This window comes from Manacus vitellinus, unplaced genomic scaffold (assembly GCF_001715985.3).
Source record: "Manacus vitellinus isolate BGI_N305 unplaced genomic scaffold, ASM171598v3 scaffold_6_pilon, whole genome shotgun sequence".
Taxonomy (NCBI): Eukaryota; Metazoa; Chordata; class Aves; order Passeriformes; family Pipridae; genus Manacus; species Manacus vitellinus.
In genome coordinates, this window is record NW_021940750.1 from 21,482,054 (window position 1) to 21,509,514 (window position 27,461).

A 27,461-nucleotide genomic window follows, 5' to 3' on the forward strand; every position below is an offset into this window, starting at 1 on the left:
AATGAGTTAATAAGATAGAACATAATTCATGTGAAGGCTCAAGAGTAATTAGGTGCTTGAATAAAAGAAAAATAGTTTCTGTGTATCTCAAAGAAATGTAGAGAGGCTTAGGACATAATCAGTTTTTATTCTGTTGGTCAAGTCTGTTCTGAGGTCATGAAAGGTTAGGAAACAATCAGAGGTGAAGTTGGGGCTCACTTATCAGTTTCTGTAGTGCTTAACATCTCTGTGTTGTAGGAAAGGTAGGAAAACTGGGCTTTTTATGAGTGTATGTCAAGACCACAGTGTTTGGCATGTGGAGCATTTGGCCAAACTCTGGGAAGCACTGAGCTCCTTCTCTGTCACCACTGACTGTTCAACCGGTGACATGACTCAGAGGTAACACTTGTTGAGGAGCACCCAGCAGAGAGGTCCCTTCAGCGTGTCCTGCTTACTCAGGGTACGGTTGAGTACGGCAAGCTGTTAACAGAGGAAGGCATGTTGGAAGTGATCAGGACAGTGAACTTTGATGGCCACTTTCATTCTCAGTAACACTGAACATTTCTTTGTAGTAGTCCGTGATTTAGCACTGGATTATATAAACAGTTGCACTTGGCCATTTAAATTAAAAGTTGCAACCCAGCTGGCTCATGAAGACTTGCATGATCTATCCAGGCCTTTATGATCATCAGTACTTTCTATACTCCCTTGTCTGGCAAAAAAATGTGAAAACTATTGGCTTTTGGCACCTTTAGCCACCCTTGTTTATCTGTGACACATTGGGGAACAATGGCTTCTCTTTTCTTGCTAACAAACTCACAGATAGTGCTTTTTGATAAATATTTACTCTCTATAAAAATATAATAGATATAAAATATGTAAATATATATTGTGAGTAAATATGCAATGTCAACATATATTTGCTCTGGTAGGTGAGATGTGTTTAGCAAATATATAACCATAAGATTTATTTTTTTTCTGTACTATTCTGTTGTTTCCCGTGCTGTTTTGAATTTGACGTGGACTGAGGCATATCACAGTTTGCATTTCTCAGTAGAAAATCAAAGCCAAAGGGCTTAACCAAGCCACTGCTGGTTGTACTGTTGGTGGTTTAAGCTTTGCTTTGTGCTTTAGTTGTGGTATGTCTGTTGTATTTCCCTTTACATTGTATTTTGCTGGGTTTGGCTGCTACGTAAATATGCTCATTTCCTTGTTTTTCTAAGTATGGCCACTGACATGTTTTTCTGGTTTTTTATGCTTTCTCCTTCTCTTCTCTTTTGCCTTCTCCATGATGGATACCCTTCTTGTTCCTCCTCTTAACTGGACGTGCATCTTCCTGTCTGTAGGTAGAAGTAAAGGTAGAGATTGCATTCTTTCTAAGACTTCATTGCTTGTACAATGTTTTTTAATGGACAAACTGTATTTCTATGAATGTGTTTCATATTGGAAATTAATGCTTTTATTTTTAAATCTCTTAACAATCTTTTGTATTGAATTATGGAGGAAATATTTATTAAGATGAATGCTTTGAGGCCTTCTTAAGAGATGTTATTTTTCTCCCTGTTCACACTAAGTATGGGTGGCTCAATGTCAGGCTGTCTGTAGCTGGTGATGCTGGGGTGCAAAGGGACTGTCAGTTCAGTCAAAGACAGAGCCAGAGGCCAGTGAGCTGGTAATGCTGACTCTTGCACTGGAGTGATGCCACTACTGCTAATTTTGGCACTGGTGTTGGTGGAAGCAGAACCTGGGCTTGTCCACCACCCTTCGAGGTCTTTTGAGCTATCGTTTCTCCCTCCAGATCTGCTTCCCATCCTTTCTCTTAGTGCAAGGTGCTTTGCAAAGAGAAATTGAGTTCCAAAAAGCTGCAGAGGAAACAGAAGTGATCAGCACTGCTAAACAGAGAGGTGCATTTCCTTTGCAGCTCAGTACAGCACAGGGCATGCAAGTTGTTCTGGGGCTTGAACTTGCCCTTCTTCACACCTATCTTAGGCATGCAGAGGGCAGTCATCCATCCCTAATCAAACTGTCAAAAAGACAAAATGCTTCAAACCTGCTGTGGGTCTCCAGTTTGACTGGAAGGAGGGGTGAAGATTAATTGATAAATTATAAGCATGGCTTGAGAAAAATCTTTTTTTTTGGTCCTATTTTCCAATGAGATAGAAAGATTAAAAGGTTTTGTTATGCTGAGGCTTACACAATGAATACATTGCTAAAGAATTGATCTATTGATCAGCATGGTTTGAACATGTTGAAGGATGTTGGTTGTGTCCATGCTAATAAGATATTGGGGAATGAAATGACCAATTGTGCAACTATGAATTTGGGAGATATTCAGAGCTATCTTCTTAGCAATAGGTGAACATCAGAACATAATAATCAGATATATACACTGTAAAAAAATATGAGAACCTAATGCTTCTAAGCACACCATACAAAATGTAACTGTACCTCAACACAGCTGCCAATAATTCAGTTAGCTGATGTATGGCTTAGTGTGATTTAAGGGTCCTTGTAGATCAGGTCAAGTCTTTGTGTAGTGTGGTATTAGCTCATGTTGTTCCCTTCTTTTCTTGGGTGGCGTTTGTGCTGCAGGCCAGCCTATGTAGGACTAACCTAAAAGTCTTTTCCAAGGCAAAACTCCTAACTGAGCTGATAGGCATGAGGATTATAATATATAGTTCACAATTAATTCAAATGTACTGAAACTTAATTTATCATATCATTGAGTGAAAATATCATTTCACTTCTCAGCTGTGTGTAGTTAACTCTAGTTATACTGACTTCATCAGAGAACCATCACTCTGCGTGACAAATGGCATTGCTTTCAGAGGGCTCAAACTGTAATTTCGAACTCACGCATGGCCTTCAGCTCACAGAGAAGGCCATGATTGCATGGAAGGGTCATATTTTTTTGGCATTCTTGTAGTTTTTAGTAAAAACTGGCAACAACTCTATCTCATACCACATATGGAGCCAAAGGATGTGATGCATTTGATTTAATTTTGGATATAATGTATTTGATTTCATAAAACCTCTTCTCAACATATTACTATGTGCAAGTATGTGAGCTTGCATTCATCATTTGAAACAAGTGTTTCATTGGTTGTTTTCATTGTAGTAAAGCATCTATAATTTTAAAACGTCCGGGAGATTTTAATTTTTTTTTAATAAGTTCCTGGAAAGTTCAGTAAGATGAAGTGTAGGTGTACTGGGGTAATGGCTGGAGTAGTTGAGATACCACTTGCATTTAAACAAACTGAGTGCATATGCATTGTTTGTGTTTTTATTTGATGTATAGAACTGGTTGTGGAGGTGAGGTAAATGTGTGATGAGCAGGGAGGACTTCTATTTAGTTTGGCATGAATTGCTGAATACAACTTCTCTTCTGGAGAGGTATTGACAATTAAGGAACAATTACATTAAGTTTATTTCTCTAACACTCCCCTACAAGTAAATGACACCAAAGAAAATCATAAATATCCAACTCTAATTTGCTGTTGTACTAGAGTTAATGTGTTCTTCCATATAATTTGTTCTTTTGTAACCCTTTGTTAAGGAAATGATTATTTGCCTTTTTGCTACCTTTCACAGTTGTCTTATGTATGCAGTGGGTTTTGTTTTACCATCACTCTTGATTTGGATCTGATTGTTTTTGAGATTCATGTCCCTGTTTAAAATTGTCAGTATTCCTAATGGGAATTTGCTATTTTTGGTAAATGAAATCCTTTGTCTTCTTGAAGGCAATAGCAAAGTTCACATTGAATCCAGTGAACCAAGAACCCAAAGAACTGAAAAGTCCTAAATGTCTTCTCTGGCGCAGAGAATGACAGTGAGGTATGGCTGGTTTCTGGATGTGCACAGGACACCTCAGTAGCAGCCATGCAGTCTGCAGACTGCTGATTCTTCTCTAAGGCATGTGGGTCCTTCCTTCCATCAGCAACTGTGCTTGATGTGAAAAACTGTACAGTGGCACACTCATTTTCAGTATGAAGAAGGTCTTTTCTTCATTCTCAGAGAGAAATGAAAGACTACTCACATATTTCAGGGGTGGGACATTTTTAAGTGCATGTCATGTAGAACAAAAGCTACCGCCAATGTCCCTGTGTAATAATCAGCCTTACAAGATCAGATTATCTCCCTTGGTCCTACCTGCTCAAGTAGATTTTTTAAGTCTTGGAAAGTTTAGTATTGCTCTCAGAGAGCAGTGTGAGGTTCTTATTTTTTGAAATTGTTCAATAATATTGATCTGAAGGTAATGGCACAGAAAAAATGAAATAGGATTTGTGAGCTTGAATGGAAGGAAATGACTGGACCTTACTGATCTGGAAAATAATTTCAAGTTCTTTTTCACCAGTACAACCATTAGGATTTGTATTGACTTGCTTCAGAAATAGTGTCGCCAGCGGGACTAGGGAAAGGATCATCCCTCTGTACTTGGCACTGGTGAGGCTGCACCACGAGTGCTGTGTCCAGTTCTGGGCCCCCCCTGCTACAAGAAAGACATTGAGGTGCTGGAGTGTTTCCAGAAAAGGACAATAAAGCTGGTGAGTGGTCTGGAGCACAAGTCTTAGGAGGAGTGTCTGAGAGAGCTGGGGTTGCTTAGCCTGGAGAGAAGAAGGCTCCGGGGAGACCTTATCACTGTCTATAACTGCCTGAAAGGAGGTTATAGCAAACTGGGAGTCAGACTCTTCTCCCAGGGAACAAGTGATAGAATGATGGGAAATAGCCTCAGGTTGCACCAGGGGAGGTTTAGATTGGATATTGGGAAAAGTTTCTTTATGGACAGGGTTATCAACATTGGAACAGGCTGCGCAGGGACTTGTTTGACTCACCAATCCTGGAGAAGTTTAAAAGACGTGTAGATGTGGTGCTTATACTGGGTTAATGGCTGGACTCGATGACCCTAAAGGTCTTTTACAACCTAAATGGTTCTATGTAAATAAGTCCATCTGAATGGCCAAGAGTTTATGCAAATGTTGAAGTCAAGCATCACTAACAAATTCAATCATTTGTGCTCTATAAATGTCTAATTATACAAGGGGAAAAACAACACTATGCTCATCTTGCCAGCCTTGGCAGTGGTTTTTAAGCTCTGCTTTGCCCTGTAAAGTATCTTAGTATTTGGGTTTTAAATGTGAATATTGTATAGTTTTGTTTTCTACATTTAAAAGTATTAAGGAAAGGACTAAAATATGTGTGGTAGTGGGTTTGTTTTCCTTTAGTGGGAAAAAAATCCTGCATTGTTGTAAGGATGGTGACTTTTAGTTTTAACTTTACTCTTAATGACTGTTTAAAAAAATCAAGCATTTTATTTTATGGTTAGCAAATACCGAATCTGCAAAACTTGTTTGATAGAATCAATACTCCTTGAATGAAGATATCATTCTTCTGAAATGTTTTTGTAGGTAAATTTTTGATGCTGGTTTCTTATTTTATTTAGGGAAGAAGTAAATATTTTAATGTAATTCATAGAAGTCTAATTTGAGATAATTGATAGTTGATGAATTTCAAATGTAAGATATTGGGGACTTTTCTGCAAGTTCATCCTATTTCGTTTTATTCCAGAGGTGATGACATTTTCTGAATGTTGGGGAATGAAGTCACTTAAATGTTCAATATCAGCTAATGCAAAGGAATAGATGTTTTATTCTTCTTTTTATACCTCTTTGTTATATATTTATGCAGGCAAACATATGAGACATTAAATAGGACATTTCTGGTAAATTATTTTATGTTTGTGCATATGAGCATGTGTGTTTACAAATAATCTGCATGCATAAGATATTTAATAGTGTGTTAAATATTTTGTAGTTTGTAGGTAACTAGTTTTTTCTTATATGTGTTTTTTTACCTTATTTTAAAACGGTGTCTTCCTGAAGTGTGAATAAACAGCTGATTCTTTGCTGGCTTTCATTTTCATTAAGAAGAATGATTCCTGTGAGAGTTAAAGGCATTGTGGTTGCCTTGTGTGTAAACAGGAGCTAAAATACTGTCATCTTAGGCTGTATTGTAGTCTTCTGTTTTCAGTGAGGCTCAGGTTTCACTCTGCCCAAAGAGAGTATTTAATTGATATCACTGAAAGGCTTTTTTTTCCTTCCTCTGTTTTCTTCATTTGAGGCATTCAGTGTTGTGTAGAGATGCAGAGGTAGCAAAACAGGACACATGCTTTGTAAAAGGCAGGCTAATAGCACTTCTGAGGGACATCTGATTTTTAAAGTGCTGTATCTTTCATTAAAATTTACATGTAAAGTAAGGGCAAGCACAGTGACATGAAAGCTAATGCAAGTTGCACATCTTGACATAATAACAATCACAAGAAACCGGAGATCCCAGATGGCAGCTTGGCCTTTGCCATCCTTTTAATAAGCTACTAACAGCTAATTATTGCACTGTTATGGGCAAGTTAATTTACTGTTGACTATCTTAAAGAGACATTGTGCCTTTTCCTGGCATTTAGGTTTTTCAGTTTAGATTTGAGAGTGTTTTTTTCCCTGCAGATTGGAGTCCTTCCAGTGGACAGTAACAAAGAGGCAAAAAAGCAGAGAGGGAAATGGAACATAATAAGCAGTGTTTTCTTTGATAATAGCAGAATATAGGGTTGTGGGGTTTTGGGCTTTTCTAGGGCATGAGTTTAGAGCTGAAAAGAACACCAGCGTGTGTATTAGATCTAGGATTTAGGTTTTGCATTTAACAGAGTTAAATGCAGATTTAGATTTATAGTTAAAAATAAATAGAACGTCTTTCCCTTAAAGAATTTAAGCTTGAGATTCTGAAAATAAGCTAAACTACAAATAGAAAATCAAAATTACAGGTTCATTTATTTTGCCAGAGATGGTTTGAAGGCAAAATTTCAACTCATACATCTGAAAGCTAAAATGTTAACTGTATTTTTGGAAAAATTCTTCATTTTAATGTTACCTGGTTGTTATAATGCAAGGAAGGAGTGTTATCTGTAAAACATAAAATTTTTAAAGTGATCTTTTCCTTCTTACAGTTGAAAGGGACATTCAGTAATGAGACCAGAGAGAAGTTTTGATCTAAGAACCTATTTAGGAATGAAGGAACAGCTGCAGTTTAAATGGACTCTAATTCTCACAGTTAGTGCTGTTTTGTGAGCGCATGATTCTCTGTGATAACGTTTGGGAGGAGTGTGGTGGGTAATAGCTTATTTCCTGTGCTTTATGGTAATGCAGCAAAATGGTGATAATGCCATCAGGAACTGAAATAGACCCTGTTACACACATCAGACAACCCTGCAAAAATAGGAAACCCTGTGAAACACGGGAGTTTCCCGTTTTAGGGCTCATTGTGGTCTTCTCTGGGCTAAAGTGATAGCGTTATGGTATTGAACAGTTTAGAAAATATGTGCCATGTAACCTGGATCTTATACATTAAGAATAAGGGCTTAGAAACAGCAGCCTTATTTGCAGCGCTTTACCAGATAATAAATGTTTTGACTAGAGATTAGTGAATGCATGCCATGCAAATGGCTGTAAAACTATTACTGTGAAGAAGGTCATGCCTCTTCAAATCGTCGGATATAACGCACACAGTGTCATCTCTGTCAGTTATTAAGTCATGTCTAATGGTGCGTGATTTTCCCCACATCAGGATTCTGGGTTTTCATTCTGATTTTGGCAATGCACATCCTCCTGTGACACCCAGCACCTTTCTTTTATGTGGCCGTACTCATTGCTTTCATGGAGCTACAGCTCCTTCTCATGCTGGTTTTCATCTCCACATTCGTTTCAAGAGCCTTGATAGTTTTGAGTGCACATATCCAAATAGAAATCAGTACTGATAGGCTATGAAATAAAGGAGGATAATAGAAAATACCGCTGCAGAGAGCAAGGAGTCATGTGTGAACCCAGCACTCACAGGTTGTAACATATTCATTTGTTTTTGAAGCCTTTTTGTTTCGAAATTTATGTTACAGATGACCTATCCTGCAAGTTGTGCTGAGTCTATTGTGTTCCATAAACTACCAGAGAAACCCATAGAAATAAACAGTGTTTTCAACCTGGGAATGTGTTGTGTACCTGCAGGGATAAAATCCAAAAATTCTGTTTTAGAAGGATTTTCTGTGAGATGCTGGTCTTATACTAGATATGCTTTTTATACTGAGAGGTTTGATGTAACGGTATTTAGAGGCATATTTTTCACTGCTCTGAAAGGATTTTATTATGGTACACCTGATACTGAAGCAGAGGAAATGCACTCACGTAAAAGAAATACTGCAGGGAAGATTCTGACTCTGAAATTGTTCCAACACTAACCTGAGAGATTCTGGATCATTCTCACTAAATGATGGCCTCAGTTCTCTTGTTAAAGGCTGCAAAGCATTTGGTAGAAATGGTTCTGTACCAGCTCTGGTTTGTGGGGAAAGGCTTTAAACAGAACTGGTACTTTTAGAATTTGTGTACACAGTTGTCACCATTAAAAAAGTCAGTAGCATTTGCCAAGCAGTACCACACAGTGGTGCCTGAGATATCACCTCCTCTCCTACAGTAGAGCAAGAAGATGGTATGTAGTATTTGTAGGTAAGTGTTTACGATTTGATTCTGTCAATTGCATGCATTTTAATCGAGCTTTTCTCTCAAGTCACAATTTGACTGGGGATCTGCTTATGGGTCAGATTATTTCTAAAGCAAAGCATGATTCCTTTTAATTGACCAAATTCTTTTTACTGAAGACTTTAAAAAACATTTCAGTATTTGTTCTAAAATAATATAGTTTTGTGATTGTTCATTGTTAGTAGTGGTAACAAAAATGTATAATTTTATAAAATAATTGTGTTTGAAAGAGAGCTGTGGTCTTATTAGGTACAGTGAATCATATTAAGCCAGCGTTATGAAGCACACACCTTATTTCCCTTATTACTGTTATATTAATAATGACCAGGTTGATGATGAATGTTCTGATCACCAGCTGGGATCAGATAATTACATTTGATTATGTAAAGAGTTAGTTGCTATAAGCCTTGAAATATTAAAACTTGGCTAGAATAAATATCACTGAAGAACCTTTGTCTTTTACATGTGTATTCAGCTGCCAGTTCTCTAAGCAATTCTTGGTTCACTCGATAATGTTGGGAATCAAACTGTGAACAGTTATTTTCCAGCCCTGTGAATGTTGATAAAAGGATCTTGCATAGCTGCTGGCTTGTCCTGTGAGGGGAGAGCACATTGCTGCATCGCAGCGCAGGGATTACAGGCTCTCGTTTAGCTCTGCATTAAAGATGTTGCAAGCTTTTTTAAAACCCAGGGCAGCACCTAGATCGCCATGCATTTGCATTTCCCAGCTCTGACAAAGGGCACACACGTTTCAGGCACCAGTGCCTTGCAGGACCGGCCAGCTCCATCATCCAAATAATACCTCTGTCTGACCATTTTAATATTTATTTTGGATAATCTTCTTCTGCAGACAGTGCCAATGAAGTCTGCAGGCACGTGGGGCAAACTGGTCTCTGCATGTTTTTTATCTTTCAGTTTACCAAATTATTTTTCCCCAGAATTTGTTCAGTTCCTAGATATCCGTTGATTTGTCTTTCGCCTGTTGCTAAATTGATGAAAAGACACATAACTTTTGTTACTTGTCTCCTGAAGTACTGTTATAAAGAACACTTTCTGGCATTGATCATCCGCAATTTGAACAGAATAGCATTTTTGCCACAATGTGACAGACCATTTATGCCAGATTGTGGAAAAAGTCTTTGCCTAAAGTTGAAAAAAATCAAAATGTACAGATCGTAAGGCTGTCTTTAGAAATAACTTGCTTTGTGTACTCAATTCCAGGCTCAGCATTTAAATTTCTCAGTCAATTTTATATTACTAGATATGATACTAGAGACATGATTAGTAATTCTTCTTTGCTGCATTCTTGTACTGTACTCTTTCTCTCTATTGACTCCATCTTTAAAATAAATGTATTTTATGAGAAATCTGCTATGCTGCACTGTCTGTCCATAGTGCAACGAATATATTGTGTGGAGGATGTGCTTATTGTATTGTCAGCCAAAAGTATGACTTTTTTTCTGTTAGTGCTAGTTCCCTTTGATTTCCCAAATACTGATAATTTTTTTTATGGTTGGGGGAAAGAGTGGAGACATAATCTCAGATTTTTCTTTAGTTTTGTCTTCTAAGGTACTTTTATTTAAACCAGTGCAGTTTTCTTGCTAATTTTCTCCTTCAGGTGTTTGCTATCAATCTTCTGGGTTAAACTTTGTGCTATTGCATCAGGCAAGTTTGGTAAATGTTGATCAGTGCATGAAATCAGTTCTTAAATGGTTGCAAAATTGCCTTCCTTCAGACTGTTTTGATCACAAGGGCTTTCAAGTGTCAAAGTCATTTGGAGAACTAGATAGATAAAATGCATGAGCACTAAGCTTTTTCTGGGATAGAATAAATAAATGTGTTTTCTACTGCCTTTGATAGTGATTTGTTAAAAAGAAAAAAAAAGAAGGCAATGATATTAAATATTTACAAGAGTGATTTAGTTGTGTAATCTTGTGCTATGCATCCCTGTTTAACAGTGAAATCAGCTACTGCTGAAGTAAATGCCATTAAACTGGTAGTTCTGTGAAGGTCACTGCCTATACAATGTCAAAGCAATTTACAGAGAATAATGATTTTTGTCAGCTTTCCAATGTACCCATGTCCCTCCTTTTTGTCTCCTTTTCCAAAAATAACCCAAAATAAATTTATTTCAGAAATCGCTTTGTCTCTCACTCTTTTCCCATCTGACTGATTTTGGAGCTTGAAACCTCTTAACAAGTTTCCATATTGATGTGCTCAGTGGATAGACACTGATTTCCTTCTTTTTGGCACTGAGCTTGTTACAGCTCTATTTTCTGGGATTTCCACTTGGCCATTTCTCAGCAGTTCATTTTAAGAGATACTGAGTTATGACCTCCACTCTTATGAATGATTGCTTTTCCTCCCCTGTGCTATTTCCAGCCATATCTGTCTGTGAATCTCCTAAAAAAATTCTCTTTGTTTTGTGTGCCGATTGTTTGTCATCAGTGCACATGTAGCACGTTGACAACCTACCAACCTCCTGAACTGGTAAGTGTATCATAAATACTTGGAGTACATTCCTGAAAAGCATCATGCTTAGTGGGGAGGCCTCAGAAGTGAGAGGGGTGTCTGTGGCTCTGCATCTGGCTTTTCCTGCGAATTGTTGGGGCCTTTGTGCCTCCGTGGCAGTGGAGTGGGGACAAAAGCCCTTCACCACCGCACAAGGAGGCTGCTGCATTGACACTTAGAGAGTGTCCTGAAAACAATGCACAATAAGTACAAAGCATTATCATTCAGCTTCACATTCATCCAGTAAGAAGGTTAATTATTTGTTTTCCTTGTTTTACAGTTGAATAAGCAGAAGCACAGGGAGATGGAGAGAGCTGGAGGAGAACAGGCAATAAATGCCAGAGTTCTCTTGTCCATTTCTGTTTCTGTAAGCACCAATGCAATCTGTTCTATAAACCACCGGATAACTTGCTTGTTCTACTAGGGCCTCTCTCAATTAGATTCCACTTGCTAAAGCAATACTCTACAAAGATTAAAACTGTATTTATCTGTTGATAAACACATACATGATTGCAGAAATAGCAATCATATTTTAAAAAGGGAACAACACATATTCTCTTTGAAAAAAATCTGCAGAATGGAAAAACCTATCTTAATGCAGAGGTGCCCCAAGTGTGCTGTGTAAGGATTTTGTTGGGGAAGTACGTATGAGCACACAGAGACAATATGGGTTTCTCCTCGAAGGAATGAATTTTAAGGACAAGTGTAAAAGAAGGAGGGCACTTAAATAATGAAAGAGTGTAAATCTTTTTTCAGTTATGAGTAAGAAGAATGGATGTACAGCATTGGCAGTGGAAAGAGGGAAGGTGTGGAAGCAGAAGGAAGTGCAGTAGAAACATACATACTCTTGTCTGGGAGGAGTGTCTCAGAGTAAGTGGTGGGAGAAGAATCTACTGTGAACACTGATCTGCTGGACAGAATGAAGTGAGAAGATAACATTACAATATTTTTTGCTGAATATTATGCAGCTAGATATTGGTAGCTAATTTTGGTTCTTTGATTTTTGTGACATCTCATTCCACAATGCAATAGGAGAAGACTAAAGCCTTCATTTACTGACATGGCTTTTCATGGCCTTCCCTTCTAGGCCCATAAGCAGACCTTTCATATGTTGTGAAAGAGGCTAGTTCAGCAGGGTGTCTGGAATAGATATGTATGAGCATGGTTGAAACAGGCCTTGTGATTTTCTTTGGTCTGTTTGATCTGGTTCTTTGTCGCTTTTTATGCAAGTCTATGATTAACACTGAGTTCTTCCCATAATGCTGGCAATTATCTCACAGGTGAAAGGATTAAGAAAGAGCAGTGAGAATTACACTGGGATTAAATAAGACTGCCTTTGGAGTGTGTTTGTGGATGAGGGATTTTTTTTTTCTCTAAGCAAAGAGAAAGGAGAGAAGCTAGCTCAGCCTTCAGGTCTCTCTAGGGAGGAAAGTAATACCCTTTAATATGGAAAAGTAGCATCTCAGCTTGGGAGGAGGTCATGCTGAGAAAGGAAAGGTGATGTTTAGGCACAAGATTTAGAGTCCTCAGTTCAGTTCTTGGTTGCTCTGATTTTGATTCAGACTGTTCTGATTGCCCACAGTGAACTTCAGTTTGTCCGTGTGTGAAATGGAAGTGGAGATAACTTTCATGTCTTCTGTTGCATGAAACTAAATTAATTACTCTGTGAAGGAACAAGGATCAGAATGGGAACGGTTTCAGGAATGGAAAAACATATACAGCGATTGAAGGGACTTTATTATACGGACTTTGCAGTTCTTATGTGTTTACAAATACGTACACTGTATGTTTCCCCGAGATTTGTACTTCCCGGGCTTGCCCAGGCATACCTGCTCCCTGCTTCCCTCTCTGATTGGCTGAGAAGGCTGCAGAGAGGAGAGAGCTACCATTCCTGTGTTCCTCCCTAGTCCCTCCCTCTTCGCCTGAGTCCCTATCCCTATTCATTTCCCTGGTTGTCTGTCTCATGCTCCATCCCGTTTTCTGGTGCATTCCATACCGGAGCTCATAAAACCCTTCTGTACCCCCATTAAACTGGGCATTGCATTACAACCTCAAACCTTGCTGGACCCTTTTGTGCAGTGCTGGGGCCCTTCTCCCCTCCCCCACGGACCGTAGCATTACTCTGTAAGTGTGCTAGGTTTTGGGTAGTAGGTACAAAAGAAGAAGAGTATTCTTCTCGTGCCCCATGCTGTGGTCACACATTCAACCACATTATGTCAGATGTGTTGTGTTATTTCAGTCCCTCTCTTACTTCTCCCACTGAGTAATGAGTGGGGCAGACACAATGCTGGTAAAAATGGGGGGCTCAGCCCTCTCTTGGGATGAGAAGAGAAATTGCCCCATGGGACTGGCATGCTCAGACTCTGTGGGGGCAACACAGCTTGCAGGCTGGGTCATGCTGCACCTTATCTGCAAACTGGCCTGGAGGCTGGCCTGTGCTCCTACAGGCCTAGCAGATGTCACCACAGGCAGGAGCCTGGACTTCGGGCTGCAGCCCTGAGCAAAGAGTTTAGTTCACCTTTAGCCCTGTTCTTCACCTCTTCTGATTCTGGCACCACTTGGGTTTACAGTGCAGCACTGCCTGAAGATCCTAGAGAAATTGTGCTTTGGTGCTGAGAAAGCAAATAATGCCAGAAAATAGGAGAGGGATTATGGGATTGGGGCAAAAACTCCAGCAGGTGCTCTGCTGAATGTGTGCATGATGGGAACAGTGGCATGCAGGGTCCATGCTAACCTCAGTATTGCTGGAGAGGCTTAGGTGTTTCTCACAAAGATATAGCAGCTCTGCTTTCAAGTGAAATTGAGCTTTTACACTCAGAGCGGTTTATTTTTCATAGAATCATATAATCATAGAATAGTGTGGTTTGGAAGGAACCTTTAAATGTCATCTAGTCCAACTCCCCTGCAAAGAGCAGGGACATCTTCAACCAGATGCGGTTGCTCAGAGCCTCATTCCAACCTGACCTTGAACGTTTCCAGGGATGAGGCATCCACCGCCTCTCTGGGCAACCTGTTCCAAGTGTTTCATCACCGTCATTGTGAAAAATTTCTTCCATATATCTAGACTAAATCTACCCTCCTTTAGTTTAAAACCATTAGGCCCTGTCCTGTCACTCACTACAGGCCCTTCTAAAATGTCTGTTCCTGAGACTAATTAGTTGCAGCTTGTACTACTCGAAGAATAGATTGGAAGGATGTTCTCTGTTCCTACGCAGGGTAGTTGAAGCCAAAGACAGGCAAGTTAATATTTGGGGTGCTGACTTCCCACCTTGGGGCTGTATCTTGCCTCTGAACCTGCTGTTTGCTCTCCACTTTGCAGCTTCCAGCTTTTGGGAGTCATTGCTCCCCAAGCAGCAGCTGTGGCAGCAGTGACTGATAGGCTCCTAACATATTTCACCTGGGTGTGACACCTTCTTCAGAGAAGTGACCAGGGCAGAAAGTCTGTTTGTCCTACCCTTGCTACTACTCTTACTTTATGTTTCACCACTGTGTGTGCTGTCCCCATTCCCTCAAGACTTTTAGCTCTGTTCTTAGGGACTGCAATCACAACAGTGGCTATGACTGTATGGTCTTTACCCTTCTACATTACATGAACCAAGAAAGAGCCAGTTAATGTTTGTTGTCATTGCTTTTGTGGTGTCAGACATATTCTGATCTTACTAATTTTGCTCTGGTTCTAAGTTAGAGTAGTTTTGCTCTTTTGTCAGTTAAGTGCGCATAACTCTGGGCCTTCAACAAGTAGGGTTTGTTTGGACAGCAGAGCTAAAAACAAGATACGCTGGCAGAGCTGTGAAGAGGAGGTACTATGTAGTCACTCAGAGCACTTAGTATTTCCCTCTCAACAGAAGAAGACAGTGAAGGACAGAGACTACCTGATTTTCCACAGAGATAAAAGTGAACTACTGAGGCTGGGAACAGAGCCCAGAGAGTCAGATTCCTGTTGGCACAGAGCTACAGAGCTGAGTGCACTTTCAGCAGAACACACTAGGTACCGCAAGTCACATCGAAGTCACATTAGAAGTGAGCCTAAGGAATGATATTATTCTTACACAATGTAGAATTTGCTTCTGTTGCATTTTCTTAGTCTTTCACAGGCATCCAGTATTAATTAAAAAGTCCCAACTGCATTTGAGACACTGGCTTGCCAAGAAATGGGGAGATTACCTTTCATTGTATATAGAAATTTCACTTTGTTAGTAGAGTGCTTTAAAGAAAGGGGGAAACACTGGAAGAACAAGACTGATTAATGAGTCTCTTATTACAAGATTATCTGTCTTTTTACTGAGCTTTGTATTTATTACATGCCCAGTCTCTAGTTACAGGCCAGCAGTTGCCTAGGTTCAGGTGTTTACTTGGTGACTGCTGGGATGCCACATAAACAGCTGTAAATAGAGCCATTTATTCAATCCACTCATAGAAAGGTTTGATTGTAGGTCTCCAGTCTTCCCAGGTACAGTGTCTGAGCCAAAGCAGACAGCAGGCTGTCCTGCTATCTGACAGAGCTCTCTGCTGGTGCCACTACTACTGCCACTGCTGGAAATGTTTAGAAATGTTATTATGAATTTTCAACGGGGGCAAAACAAAAGGATCTGGAGACACTTGACACCATGGGGATGGTGCAAGGAGTGTCAGTCTCCTCCTTTATCCATCTGTGGTACCCCTTGCTCTCAAGTGTTGGCATGGTGGCTGCTCAGAGAAGGAAAGCAAAAATTCCTCTTGTTCTCTCACAAGGCTCTGGAGATTCATATTTCCCCCTTCTTAAACCTTTCCCCTACCTTGCTGGCATTATTTCAAAGAAAGACCTTTAAGTACAGCTTTCCTATTATTATTTCCAATATTTGAGACCTGAAGTCCATGAGATATCTTTGTGCTGTATAAGATGATAATGGAATATGTAAAAATTAGCCAAACCCACAGGCACTGGGATCATCAGTCTTTTGTTCTGTGAGGCTGTCAAACCTTTCTGGATTTCTCTAATAGTTGTGGTACATTGTGTGTATGCCCTAACTGTATTGCAATAGTGTAGCTATCATAACATAGCCTGTAGTCCTTGTCTGCTCATATTTTTTCTGGTCCTTTATATTATGCTCATGAGAATTAAAAGCTATGGCAGCTTTTCAACAGTTAGATTCTGTGCATGGCTTAATTCTAGTCCTTCACCAAACAATTACATGAATTAACTTTCAAACTATTTCTTAAAGGCCTTATCAGCCACTAATAAAATAATGGGAACAATATTAAGAATAATGAATTTGCAACTATACAGAGTAACAGAACCATGAGCAATTATCAGCAACATTTAATAAACAAAACTCATAGAAGACATTTGATTACTTTTGGACTCAGTTACAAAATTAATGGATGAAAAGGAGACAGTGGTTGTGATACATCTAGATTTCAATGTATTATTTGACAAAAAGCCCTATATAATCTTACTTAAAAAAACACCCCACAATTAAAAATTGGCTTTAACATGAAGAGTTTTCTAGAATAAATTAGTAATTCAAAATGCAACAGCATTTTCATGAGCTGAGAAGGCTAGACAAATTGGAAGTTACTGTCATTTCTGTCTAGTGCTTTTCTTAGTGATAACAAAGAGGGGAAGAAATGACATATTAATGAAATGTGTAGATCTGACTAGAATGAGAAGAATTGCAATCCTCAGTGTGGATAGAAAACAGCATAAATGTTGCATAAATGCCATGACATCCTTCCTAAAGCAGTAGGTGGATAATTCATCTGTAAAGAGATCTGATAAGCTGCACCTAGACTCAATTTCTAAGGACCTTAAATACTGTAAGGTGGAGATATGTCAAACAATTTGTAAGAATTTTGAATGGGCTTGATGATTAAGATCATGCATGACTTGATTATGAGGGAAGAGTGAATGACCTAGTATGTATGCTAGGACTTCATGCTGAGAAAGTGGCAAGATGTGAAAGCTATCTCCAAACACATACAGAACATAAATGCACAGAAGAAAAAAGAATTATCCTGGGGTTATCTCAGAGGAGTTGCCTAGAAAGGGTACTGCTTAATCATACAAGGGTATTCTAGGTCCAGTATCAAGAAGGAACATCTTAACAATGAGAACCATAGCAATAGCTTATAGAGTACTTTACCGAGTGAAAAGATGTGAGCCACTGACTTTTGACAATTGTATGGAAAATAAACCATTCTTGGCAGCCAGTCTTTCTCTTCCACACCTAGTGAACGTGAGGTAGCAACTTACAGGAGGATCACTTAAATCTTTTCCCTTCTCCAAAGCACAAATATACCACAATATAGATATATAGATAGCCTTCATTTTCTGGAGGTTCTTTATCTGCTCCACGTTGAAATCTTGTGTACGTTACTCTAGTTGATGTCTGTATCTCTGATGGAGCAATAATCTGTTGTTATATCAGCTAGCAATAAAAAAATAGTCCATCAAATGCAAACAAAATGCTTTCATAAAGGAAACTGGATGGTTTGCCATAGCTGCATTAGTGCTAATGCACTACCAGGTCTCTTTTTCCTTTTTCTATGTGTTAATTTTGTTCTTCAATCTCCCCATCTCTTCTACCTTAATTACCCTCCCCAGACTACAGGCTGCTGCTGCCTTTTGGCTTCATTACCAGCTTTCATTTTCATTAAGAACCTTGTGCTAATGGACTGTTATAAAACAGAGTCATCACTGGCAGGTGTTGCCAAATGACTCTCAGCATGATGGCATTTCTGTGCAGTGGAGCAAACAGTCTGGACATTGGATTCATGGAGCATCCAAGGGCTTGCAATAGAAGGTGAAGAGAGATAAGTTTGGTGGATGCTTTCCATTTGTCCTTTTCTTTCTTACCAAATGCAGGCTTCACGTCAGCTAAGTGATCTATGTATGCTTAAACAGAGAGTGACAGCGTGGTATCGCTTGCCTAGAAGAAATTACTTCTATCAGGTTTTTTTTGTCCTTTCTCAAGGCATTGCTCCCTTTCTTTGCAGATGGACCCATCTCACAGAGTAGTCAAGGAACATGTGATCTGACTGGCTGCAGGATATGCATTTTGGCTGAGTGTAAAACGGTGTGCATTCCTCTAGTTTTTAACCTTTTGGCAATCTTTGGACCACTTCTGAGAAATAATGGCTTGTCACAGGCCAGTGCAGTTAGTCTGCAGCTGTTACTGGAAGAGAGCAGTGTCTATATTGACATGCAATACATGGCCAAATGCAGTTGCTCTTCCTTAAGCAGAACTTTTAATGATTGTATGGCAGATGGGATTTTTCTTACCCCTTCCTATGCCACATCATTCTCTCCTTCAAAGGATGAACTCAGAGAAGACATTTCAGACCAAAGGAAAATGTGTGTAACTGGGTGGGGTGGATCATATGGCTGAGGGAAAGGACCTTCTGAAGTGTGCAGTGGGGCTTGAAGAAGATTGTGACTTTAATAGGCAGAGGCTTTGCAGCACAACATTGCTGTGGGAGAATACTGGCGCTGGTAACCAAAAAGACAGACACGGTGTAAGGACAGACCTTTTTCCCAGGGAACCTGCTAGGACTGTGCACGATGTGCTGCAATCCAGATTATGAAACTGTGTCTTGAAATTTGCAGGTGGGAAAGAGAAAAGGCCCTTAGCAAAAGCAAGACAGGTAATTTTAAACCTCCCTTTTTTTTCTAGCCTGTCCTATGTCCTTGCTTTTCATTTTCTCCATCCTAAAAATACATTTGGCTTAGTTCTGAGTATAAAGCACTTGTGGTCCTGCTCACCACATGCACAAGCATTGACTGATGCACCTTTAAGCTCTGATCACATCAGGATCCCGTAACAACTTGAAGCAGACTTTTGGTAGAGAGTACAGGGTGCACATGCTGGCATGTGATCACCTGAGCACCATTGCTGCAGGTGAGAATATTTACCTGCAGGCTCTGCTGATCTTGCTCTTTGCAGCACTGAATAATGCCAGAAACTTTCTGGATACCTAAGCTCCCCTGTGGAGGTACAACTGCTGGACTTCTGTTCTGCTTTTTAACCCTGTCTGACATTATCACTGTGTCGTCATTTTCTAGGCTGAAGTGGCTGCAGCTGAAGGCTCCTTTTGCATCTTATATTTGAGCAACTCTCATAGAAAATTTCTGTGTTTTACAGTAAGGAGAAATTGCTCCTGGTTTGAAGCAAGGATAATGTAAATAGGTATAAATCTCTCTCTCCTTTCCTCCAGTAATTCTGTGTAGGTCACACTGTAGAGCTTTTCCAGTACATGCTTAACTGTGACCCTGTGTTTCTTCTGTGTCTTTTCCTTGTACTTGCATAGTTGTTGTGTATGTCTGGAGGATTCCACTTGTAAGTGATCAAAGTTAAACCTGTGCAGAAACTGGAGCTCAAATCACTTCAAAGTGGATTAGGCTAAATAATGAGAATACATCACTGGAGAATAATCTTATAGTGAATAGCAGACAGTTTGGGGCAGAGCATAAGTTGCTCTAACCTGATAAGACATGGGGAACGGTGTTAAAAAACATTCTGGTGGTGAATATTATTTATTAATACTGTTGTTTTTATGTTCTTACCTCTTCCTGTGATTTTTTTTTCTTTGTTGTTGTTCATATGTCAGGCTTTGTAGCGCTAGGAAGAATTTTGTGCTAGGAAGTTTCTCAGTACAGATGAGTCTATTCTCCTGATTGTGGGTCTTCTATTATGTTTCTGTTGGAATAGTAGAAAAATGAGTAGCCAGTACTCCTTACTCTCCCACTGGTACTTCCAATCCATGAGTCAGATTTCTTTGCCAGTATTGATTGTGTTCCCATAATTACTGTGTGGGCTAGGGAATGGTTAGTGTCTTGTCTTCCAAGGGGAAAAGGAGGAAGAGGGTCCTGTAGGGAATTGGTAGCACAGAAGGGAATAAACCTCAGATATTCTTGACTGTTTTGAGGCATTAATACCATACATACTCTAAACATAAAATTTAAGTATTCATTAAGAGTTTGGTCTGATAAATTTAAAAATGCCCTATGTTAGGCAAAGCCATTATCTTTCTCGAGAAGGTGATTTACTTGTTATTGCTGAGCTGTGACTCAGGCCTTTCCTTCTGAAGGGATAAATCATTCCTCACAGAGTAAATGTCACAGGGAGATGTATCAGTGACTCCAGAAAAAGTTGCCCTTTAACAACTTCCTGGTAACATTTCTCTTGCAGCACTTGGGTAAATGCAATGACAAAATAAAGGGAGCATCTATCCCCTTCTTCTGTCCCTCTTCATCACAGCCTGTCAGTCCCATCTTGGGGCCACTGCATCTTAAAGGGAATGACTCAGACCACTGGCAGAGCACATAATGCCAAGCCAAAAGGAGACGGGGCAACGTATAAATCTTGGGCTTTGGGACAGGAGCTGACCAGGACCTCACTGCGTAATCACAGAGGCCACACTCTGTAGTTGAGTACATCAAGACAACTGTCTTGGAGTTCAGGAGACTAAGGCTAATTAGCATCAAAGAAGAATCTTCTTGGCAGATGTATGGAATATGAAGCAGGCAGTTCAGGGGAGGTGGGAAGGTCACAATTTGGAACCCCACAAATACTGATGAACCTTACATTTATGATTGTGAGAAAATAGAAAAATTATCTCTTAAAAAGAAGAAAATATCTGTTGTTTATCAAAAGAAGTGTAGTCAGCAGGTCAAAGGAGGTGGTTCTGCCCTTCTACTCTGCTCTGATGAGACCCCACCTGGAGTGCTGCATCCCGCTCTGGGGTCCTCGGCATAGGAAGGACATGGACCTGTTGAAGCAAGTCCAGAGGAGGCCACTGAAATGAGCACCTCCCCAATGAAGAAAGGCTAAGAGAATTGTGATTGTTCAGCCTAGAGAAGAGAAGACTTCCACTACCTAAAGGAGGCCTACAAGAAAGATGGAGAAAGACTGTTTCCAAAGGCATGTAGTGACAGGAAAAGGGGGAATGGCTTTAAACTGAAAGAGAATAGATTTAGATTAGATATTAGGAAAAAAATTCTTTACTATGAGGATGGTGAGGCACTGGAACAGGATACTTAGAGAAGTTGTGGATGGTCCATCTCTGAAAGTGTTCAAGGCCAGGTTGGATGAGACTTGGAGCAATCTAGTCTTGTGGAGGGTGTCCCTGCCTGTGGAAGGGGGATTGAACTAGATGATCTTTAAGGTCTCTTCCAATGCAAGCCATTCTATGATTATATGATTCTTGCCTGTACCATCCTCATCACTGTAATAATGCCTGATTTTTTTATGGCAGAAGAGATATATGGAAGGATCTAGCCAGACCACAGAATAGAAAATGGGATCTTTACATTTTCTCATGAAGGCTGTCACTCTGAATATAGTTACCTTGGCTGACAATGACTGATTACTCTTTTCTTCTGATAGCAAAATGAAGTGGTGGATTTTAGTCCTGCTGTGAACAGGAAGGAATAGGTGTTGTCATTGTAAGTCCTTACCTCCTCCCCTGCAGCTACTTCAGAGGGGCTCAGGCACTGCATAACTGACCATTTCTTCTCTGCCTTTTTAGATCTCTGAGAAGGCAAGAGTAGACCTATTAAATATAGGCAAGTTCAAGCTTGAGGAAACCACCTCAATTCTTTCCTCTGAAATCTGCAAAAATAAGCAACCGAAGGCTTATCATTAAGAATAAGCACCTGTAGATGAGTTGTGTAAATATGTGGACAGGTACTGTGGTGAGAGATGTTGTGAGATGTGTGAGAGAACTCCAGAGTTAATCTGTACAGGGGCCTTGGTTTGTCTTTCAAGGTGCAGACCAAAACTGGATCACATGAAGCTTTAGAGTAATGTAAAGAAGTTAAGGCCAAATACAGTGGAGGTATGTTAATGTATAGTAACATGCTTAATGAGGTTGATCAGCAGTGGCATTTTGCAGGGAGAAAGGAGGAGAATTCAGAGCTGTGATAAAACACTGTTGAATTACTATCCAGTGAAGAAAGACTTTCTTGATTTACTGTCTGGAGAAACAGGGCTTTCTATGTTGCCACATAACCCACCATCAGCAAATTTGCAGATGACACCAAGTTGGGGGGGAATGTCAGTCTACTGGAGGGTAGGAGGGCTCTGCAGAGGAACCTGAACAGGCTGGATAAATGGGCTGAATCCAATGGTATGATGTTTAACAAGACCAAGTTCAGGGTCCTGCACTTTGGCCACAACAACACCCTACAGTACTACAGGTTGGGGACAGAGTGGCTGGAGAGTGACCAGGCAGAGAGAGACCTGGGGGTTCTAATCAATAGGAAGATGAACATGAGCAAGCAGTGTGCCCGGGTGGCCAAGAAGGCCAATGGCATTCTGACCTGTGTCAGGAATAATGTGGCCAACAGGACCAGGGCAGTGATTCTGCCCCCATACTCGGCACTGGTGAGGCCGCACCTGGAGTGCTGTGTCCAGTTCTGGGCCCTTCAGTTTAGGAAGGACACTGAGGGGCTGGAGAGTGTTCAAAGAAGGGCAAAGAGGCTGGTGAAGGGACTGGAGCACAGGCCCTATGAGGAAAGGCTAGGGAGCTGGGGTTGTTTAGCCTGGAAAAGAGGAGGCTCAGGGGAGACCTCATCACTCTCTACAACTACCTGAAAGGAGATTGGAGTGAGGCTGAGGTCAGTCTCTTCTCCCAGGCAACCAGCAGTAGGACAAGAGAGCACAGCCTTAAGCTGTGCCAAGGGAGATTTAGGTTAGACATTAGAAAGGAATTCTTTTCAGAAAGAGTGATCAGACATTGGAATGGTCTGCCCAGGGAGGTGGTGGATTCACCTTCCTGGATGTGGCACTTATTGCCATGGTCTAGTTGACTGGGTGGTGTTGGGTCATGGGTTGGACTTGATGATCTCAGAGGTATTTTCCAATCTAGTTGATTCTGTGATTCTGTGAACCCTTCAGAAAACAAGAGTGTTGCAATAGAACTAAAAATAGTTATATGAGTATATTGTCTGACTACTTCAGTTTCCAAAAATGGAACAAATTTCTTGTTGTAATAATTAACACCTTTCCTATCAGCAAATGGAGTTTACTGCCAAAATGCTTCAACTGGGAGAATAACTTGAATCCAGGTATGTTTTAAACAGTAGCATGTCCCAAAGTACCCCTCTTGAGCACTGCAAGACAGACCCTACAAGACATGGAAGAGTGGACCACGACACTGTCCATACAGAATATTCCCTCCTTGGATCTAAATGGTGACTTTTAGTTTTGTATGACTCTAGTGATTTCAGCTAAGTAACTTCTAGAATTGAATATTGCATTCTCTATTTTCAGAATTTCTCGAAGTTTTGGTACTGGGGACTCACAGCAGAGGTCAGTGAAAGAGGACAGTGAGCAATTTTTCTCAGGAACCTTGAATAATAACCTTTTAAGGCAGTGTTATTGCTGCAGTAAATTCCCAAGGTTCAAAACGTTTCTCGTCTTTCAAACTCTTCATGATGTCCCAGCTGAACTAGCAAGGCCTATATCTTTCTGTTTCCTCTGCTGAGACAGCTTAGATCTTCCCTTCCTTCTCTTCCTCCAGACCTAGGACTGTTGACATACGGGCATTTGTTTCCCTGATCAACACTGGTTCTTGGAGCAGCTTGAAGTGTTTCAGTTTCCTATTTCCTTTCATCACTCTTTAACTGTTGCATTTTATTGCTCAAAACTTTTCTTCAAAGTAGAGGTGGTGGGAAAGAGAGAACAGAAGGTTTTATTGCGTTTATAAAATCTTAGACAGTCTCTCCTCTTCTGGTTCTCCTTGGTAAGAATCCAGGAAAAAGCAGAACCATTTAATAAATAACCTAAGTTTGTAAAGAGAAATGTGAGTCAGGAGTTAAGGATCTGTGAAAGCACTTCATCCCTTTTCATGCCAGTGCACTTCTGCTTTGTATGGCATAAAATTAATAGAGTGGTGTTCTTAAGATACACTTTCTGTTGGTGTAGGTATCATGTGAAGAAGAAATGCTTGTCTGTGTGTGTGTGTGCATGTGCGCACATATGTGCGGGCAGCTGGCTCATCTGCTGCTTCGGTCTTCATTGGCGATTGCTGTAATTGTTCCTCATTTTATTAGCTTTTGCCAAGTAGTTCCACTTCTACTAAGGACAGCAGGGTTTATGGCAGCGATATTTTTCACATTGTCAGAGATAAAATATCAGGCTAATAACAGACTCTCTGGTAAATGTAAATCGCAAAGGAGAAGCAGTCTTGTTTTGAAGAAGTCCTGTTTGGGAGTGTTGTATCTCCTTTTGGATAAGCAGCCTTATCCAACTTATAAGTAGGTGGAATTTGCTACTTTTCATGCTTTCTAGGAAGATAAATGATTTGTCTTAAATGATGGGGGCAGAGGGGGATGAGAGATCTAATTGCAGTTACTATTTTTTTTGTTAGATAATAACTCAGACTCTCTCATACCTAGGGCCTCATCCTTAAAAGCATCTAAGCACCTAGGACTCCACTGGTGTCAGAAAGAGTTTGAGGTGTTTGGTCTCCTACTGAACGAAACCATTGCAAACAAATGCTTTCCAAACAGACTTTTTCTTGTGGAAGGGGGAGGTAAGGAAAGGAAACAAAGACAAAATTGTTTACCCCTAATCCACTTCCTTTCCCTTTTTGTTATTTCTAATTTTTTTTCAAGATTAAGAAAATCTTGTCCCTTTGGCCTCATGCAGAGCATGATCTCCCAAAAGGAAGCAAAGAAGGGAAAGGGGTGGTAATATATTTGTTTTTCTAGGGGAAAAGGTGTTGATTCTACCCTAAAGTTAGGCATGTAAGAGTGTTAGAGCTAGGCTGCAGAACAAAATCTGTTTTGAGTAGTGGAGGTTAGGTTCATTTCTGCTAACACCTAAGTGTCACACTCAACCCTCTCTCAGTTGTTCCAAGGTCTTATAACTTGATTATTCTGAGGACTTCCCCAGGATAACACATATGTCTTTGTGGTAACATATAGATACAGAGCATACAGTATCTAGCATGTGCTTTATTCATATGCATATTCTGGGACATTTGAAGGAGCTGCTGTCAATCATACCACTGTCAGGGTCAAATTAGTGTAGAACCTAAAATCTAGTGTTGCATGAAAAACAGGGTCTGAGCACACAAAAAATAATGGGCAGAGTATCTTATGGTAACAGAGAAGTAATTACAAGCTGATGGGCTGAGCACCTTCATTTAGAAGCAATGTCAAGTTGGAGAGGGAGAAGGGAAAATCCATTGCAGAAGGCAGTCTGAAGAGCAGTCTGCCTCATCTTGGCAGGAGCACAGGCTCTGAGTTTTTAGAACATTAAAACAATGATGAAATTAGGTCACAGATTCTACTAATTCAACCCTGATCAGCTTCTCCACTTCTAGTAACAATTAAATGCTTATCTCTTCCTTTCACATGCATTAAATTAATCAGCCACAAGCTAAAATTAATACAGTGCTTAGGCTTAGACCTACCACATTTTCCTTGTAGCTTGGACCTCTTCTGGTTCACTACATGTGTAGAGGACTGAGAATATCTGTGGAAAAAGCCAGTATAGTGTTTCTTACAACAAATATAACACTATAGTACTCAATCGTGCCACTTCAATGAGTGGTCACTAGAGGAGGGGAGATATTTTGGTACAATATTCAGCTAGGGAAATTGTGATCATGTATCTTTCAGCAGTGCTTATGTATTAAGCTGGGTGCTATCCATCTGGAACTAATATATGCACTCTGGGATGCTTTAAGGATTAATTTGCTTCCAGAATCCACTGTGCACAGCTATGAAGATCTGTACATAAAGAATAGTTAGTAAATTGTTTTCTTGGTGAAGCACCTTGATGCTTCAAAACTTTAAAACACCAACATGTTTTGAATAATTTTGTTAATTTTAAATTACAATATTTGTTATTGTTCTCTGTCATCCTTTTCCTAAAGAAGAGCCCACACTAGAAATTCAGGGGGTGGAGTGCTGCAATTAAATGTATCGAACACTGTTGTGACATCCAAGCCTGGAAGCTGTAGGTCAGAGCACAGACCTTCTGCAGAGATAAGTGTGGAACTCAGAAGTAGAGCCAAAAGAAGCCATGTCTAAAAAGGCCCACCATTTTATTTATTGTGTCTTTACACTGCACACAGACTTCTGCCACGTGTCTGAGTCAAGCTGGAATTTTCCTTGCCCCAGGACACAGCCTCTTCTTACTGTTAGTGTAGTCTATCTCATTTGAAATGTTTTTGGAAAGACTTCAGACTACCTACATTCTTATGCATCTCAGGAAGAAACCTACTATAACATGGAATGCTATAAAATTAATGACAAAGATAAAAATACGTGCTACAAGTGTTGAAGTGTACTACTTAGGAGTGTGGCTTAAGGAAGATTAGCCAGCTTTGCCTGCCTGGGTAGACAAACTTCAATTTTTTGTGCCTTACAACTTCTGTAAAGGTATAGTTTTGCTTAGTACTTTTTCCTAATTGGAAAGAACGTTACTAGGTCCTTCAACAGCCCGTTGCTTTTTGTGCTCCCAGGCCAGGGAAGCAGTGACTTACAGCTGTCAAATACAGAGTAAAGCTGCTGTAACTGCTGTTTGAATGAGAGAGAACTTGGCCTTTGAGTTTTCCAGGGAAGAAAAAAGTGGCACAAATGCTGTTTTCCGTGTGAAACTTATATAGGTCTGTTGGAAGTGCTCGCTGAAGTGTTGATTTGTAAACAATGGACCAAGTTGGGTTTGAGAATAAGAGAAATTCCAAATGCAGAGTAGAGGGTTGGAGGGTGTCAGTTGAGGTTTGACACAAACCCATGTGTGTTAGTGGTACCCTGTCAGCCATCATTGGACAAGAACAAGGACTTTGCTGATAGACGGGGGTGATAGATGGCCCCAGGAAGTACATGTAGCAGAAGTAGTTATGTGATATAGGGTGCACATTGCAAGCAATTGCAATTTGAATAAGTTGTAAAGGGAATGAGGTAGGGGACTGAAAAGCAGTTTTATTAATTCCCTGAAGTTATGTTCACAGCAGTTTAAAAAAGTTTATGTGTTGTGTGAATTGCAATCATGGTGACAAATGCCAGTGCCCAGAGAGTTTGTCATCACAGCCTCTCTAGCAGGCAGTGCTTTACCAGAACAATTCAAAGCAATCATCCGCATATATTCAAAGTAAAAGGAATGAGGAAGATGAAGCATAAAACTCTGGACGAGGACAAACTTCGTAATAAATCCTGCCTCAGGTTTTCTTATTGTGTTCTTTGGCTTTCCTGTCTCACGAAACAAACATTCCTGTTGCTATCTGTCCCATCTTGTGCTATGATATGGTTATTTAATTCCAACTAAGCTGAATGAACAGGGGTAAAAAGTTGTGGGAAAAGCTTACTGACAAAACACTGGTCCAAATCAGTGCTACAAATTCAGGTGGAGCAACAGGGGAGGCACCAATGGGTAAGTAAAACAGTAATGACGGCTTTGCATCATC

General features: G+C 40.1%; 1 protein-coding gene across 20 annotated transcripts in view; it reads left to right on the top strand.

The window, feature by feature from the left end:
- NRXN3 (neurexin 3) overlaps positions 1–27,461 on the top strand; it is a 935,277-nt gene that overhangs the window by 44,458 nt on the left and 863,358 nt on the right. For 15 of the 20 annotated variants that reach the window (XM_018082450.2, XM_018082461.3, XM_018082475.2 and 12 more), the window contains exon 4: positions 1,326–1,337. The exons of 4 other annotated variants lie outside the window; for them this stretch is intronic. In XM_018082450.2, coding sequence (XP_017937939.1) covers positions 1,326–1,337 — 12 coding nt within the window. Of the gene's footprint in view, positions 1–1,325; positions 1,338–8,467; positions 8,520–27,461 lie in introns of those variants that run through there. One more of the 20 variants, XM_018082464.2, reaches the window with a different exon arrangement.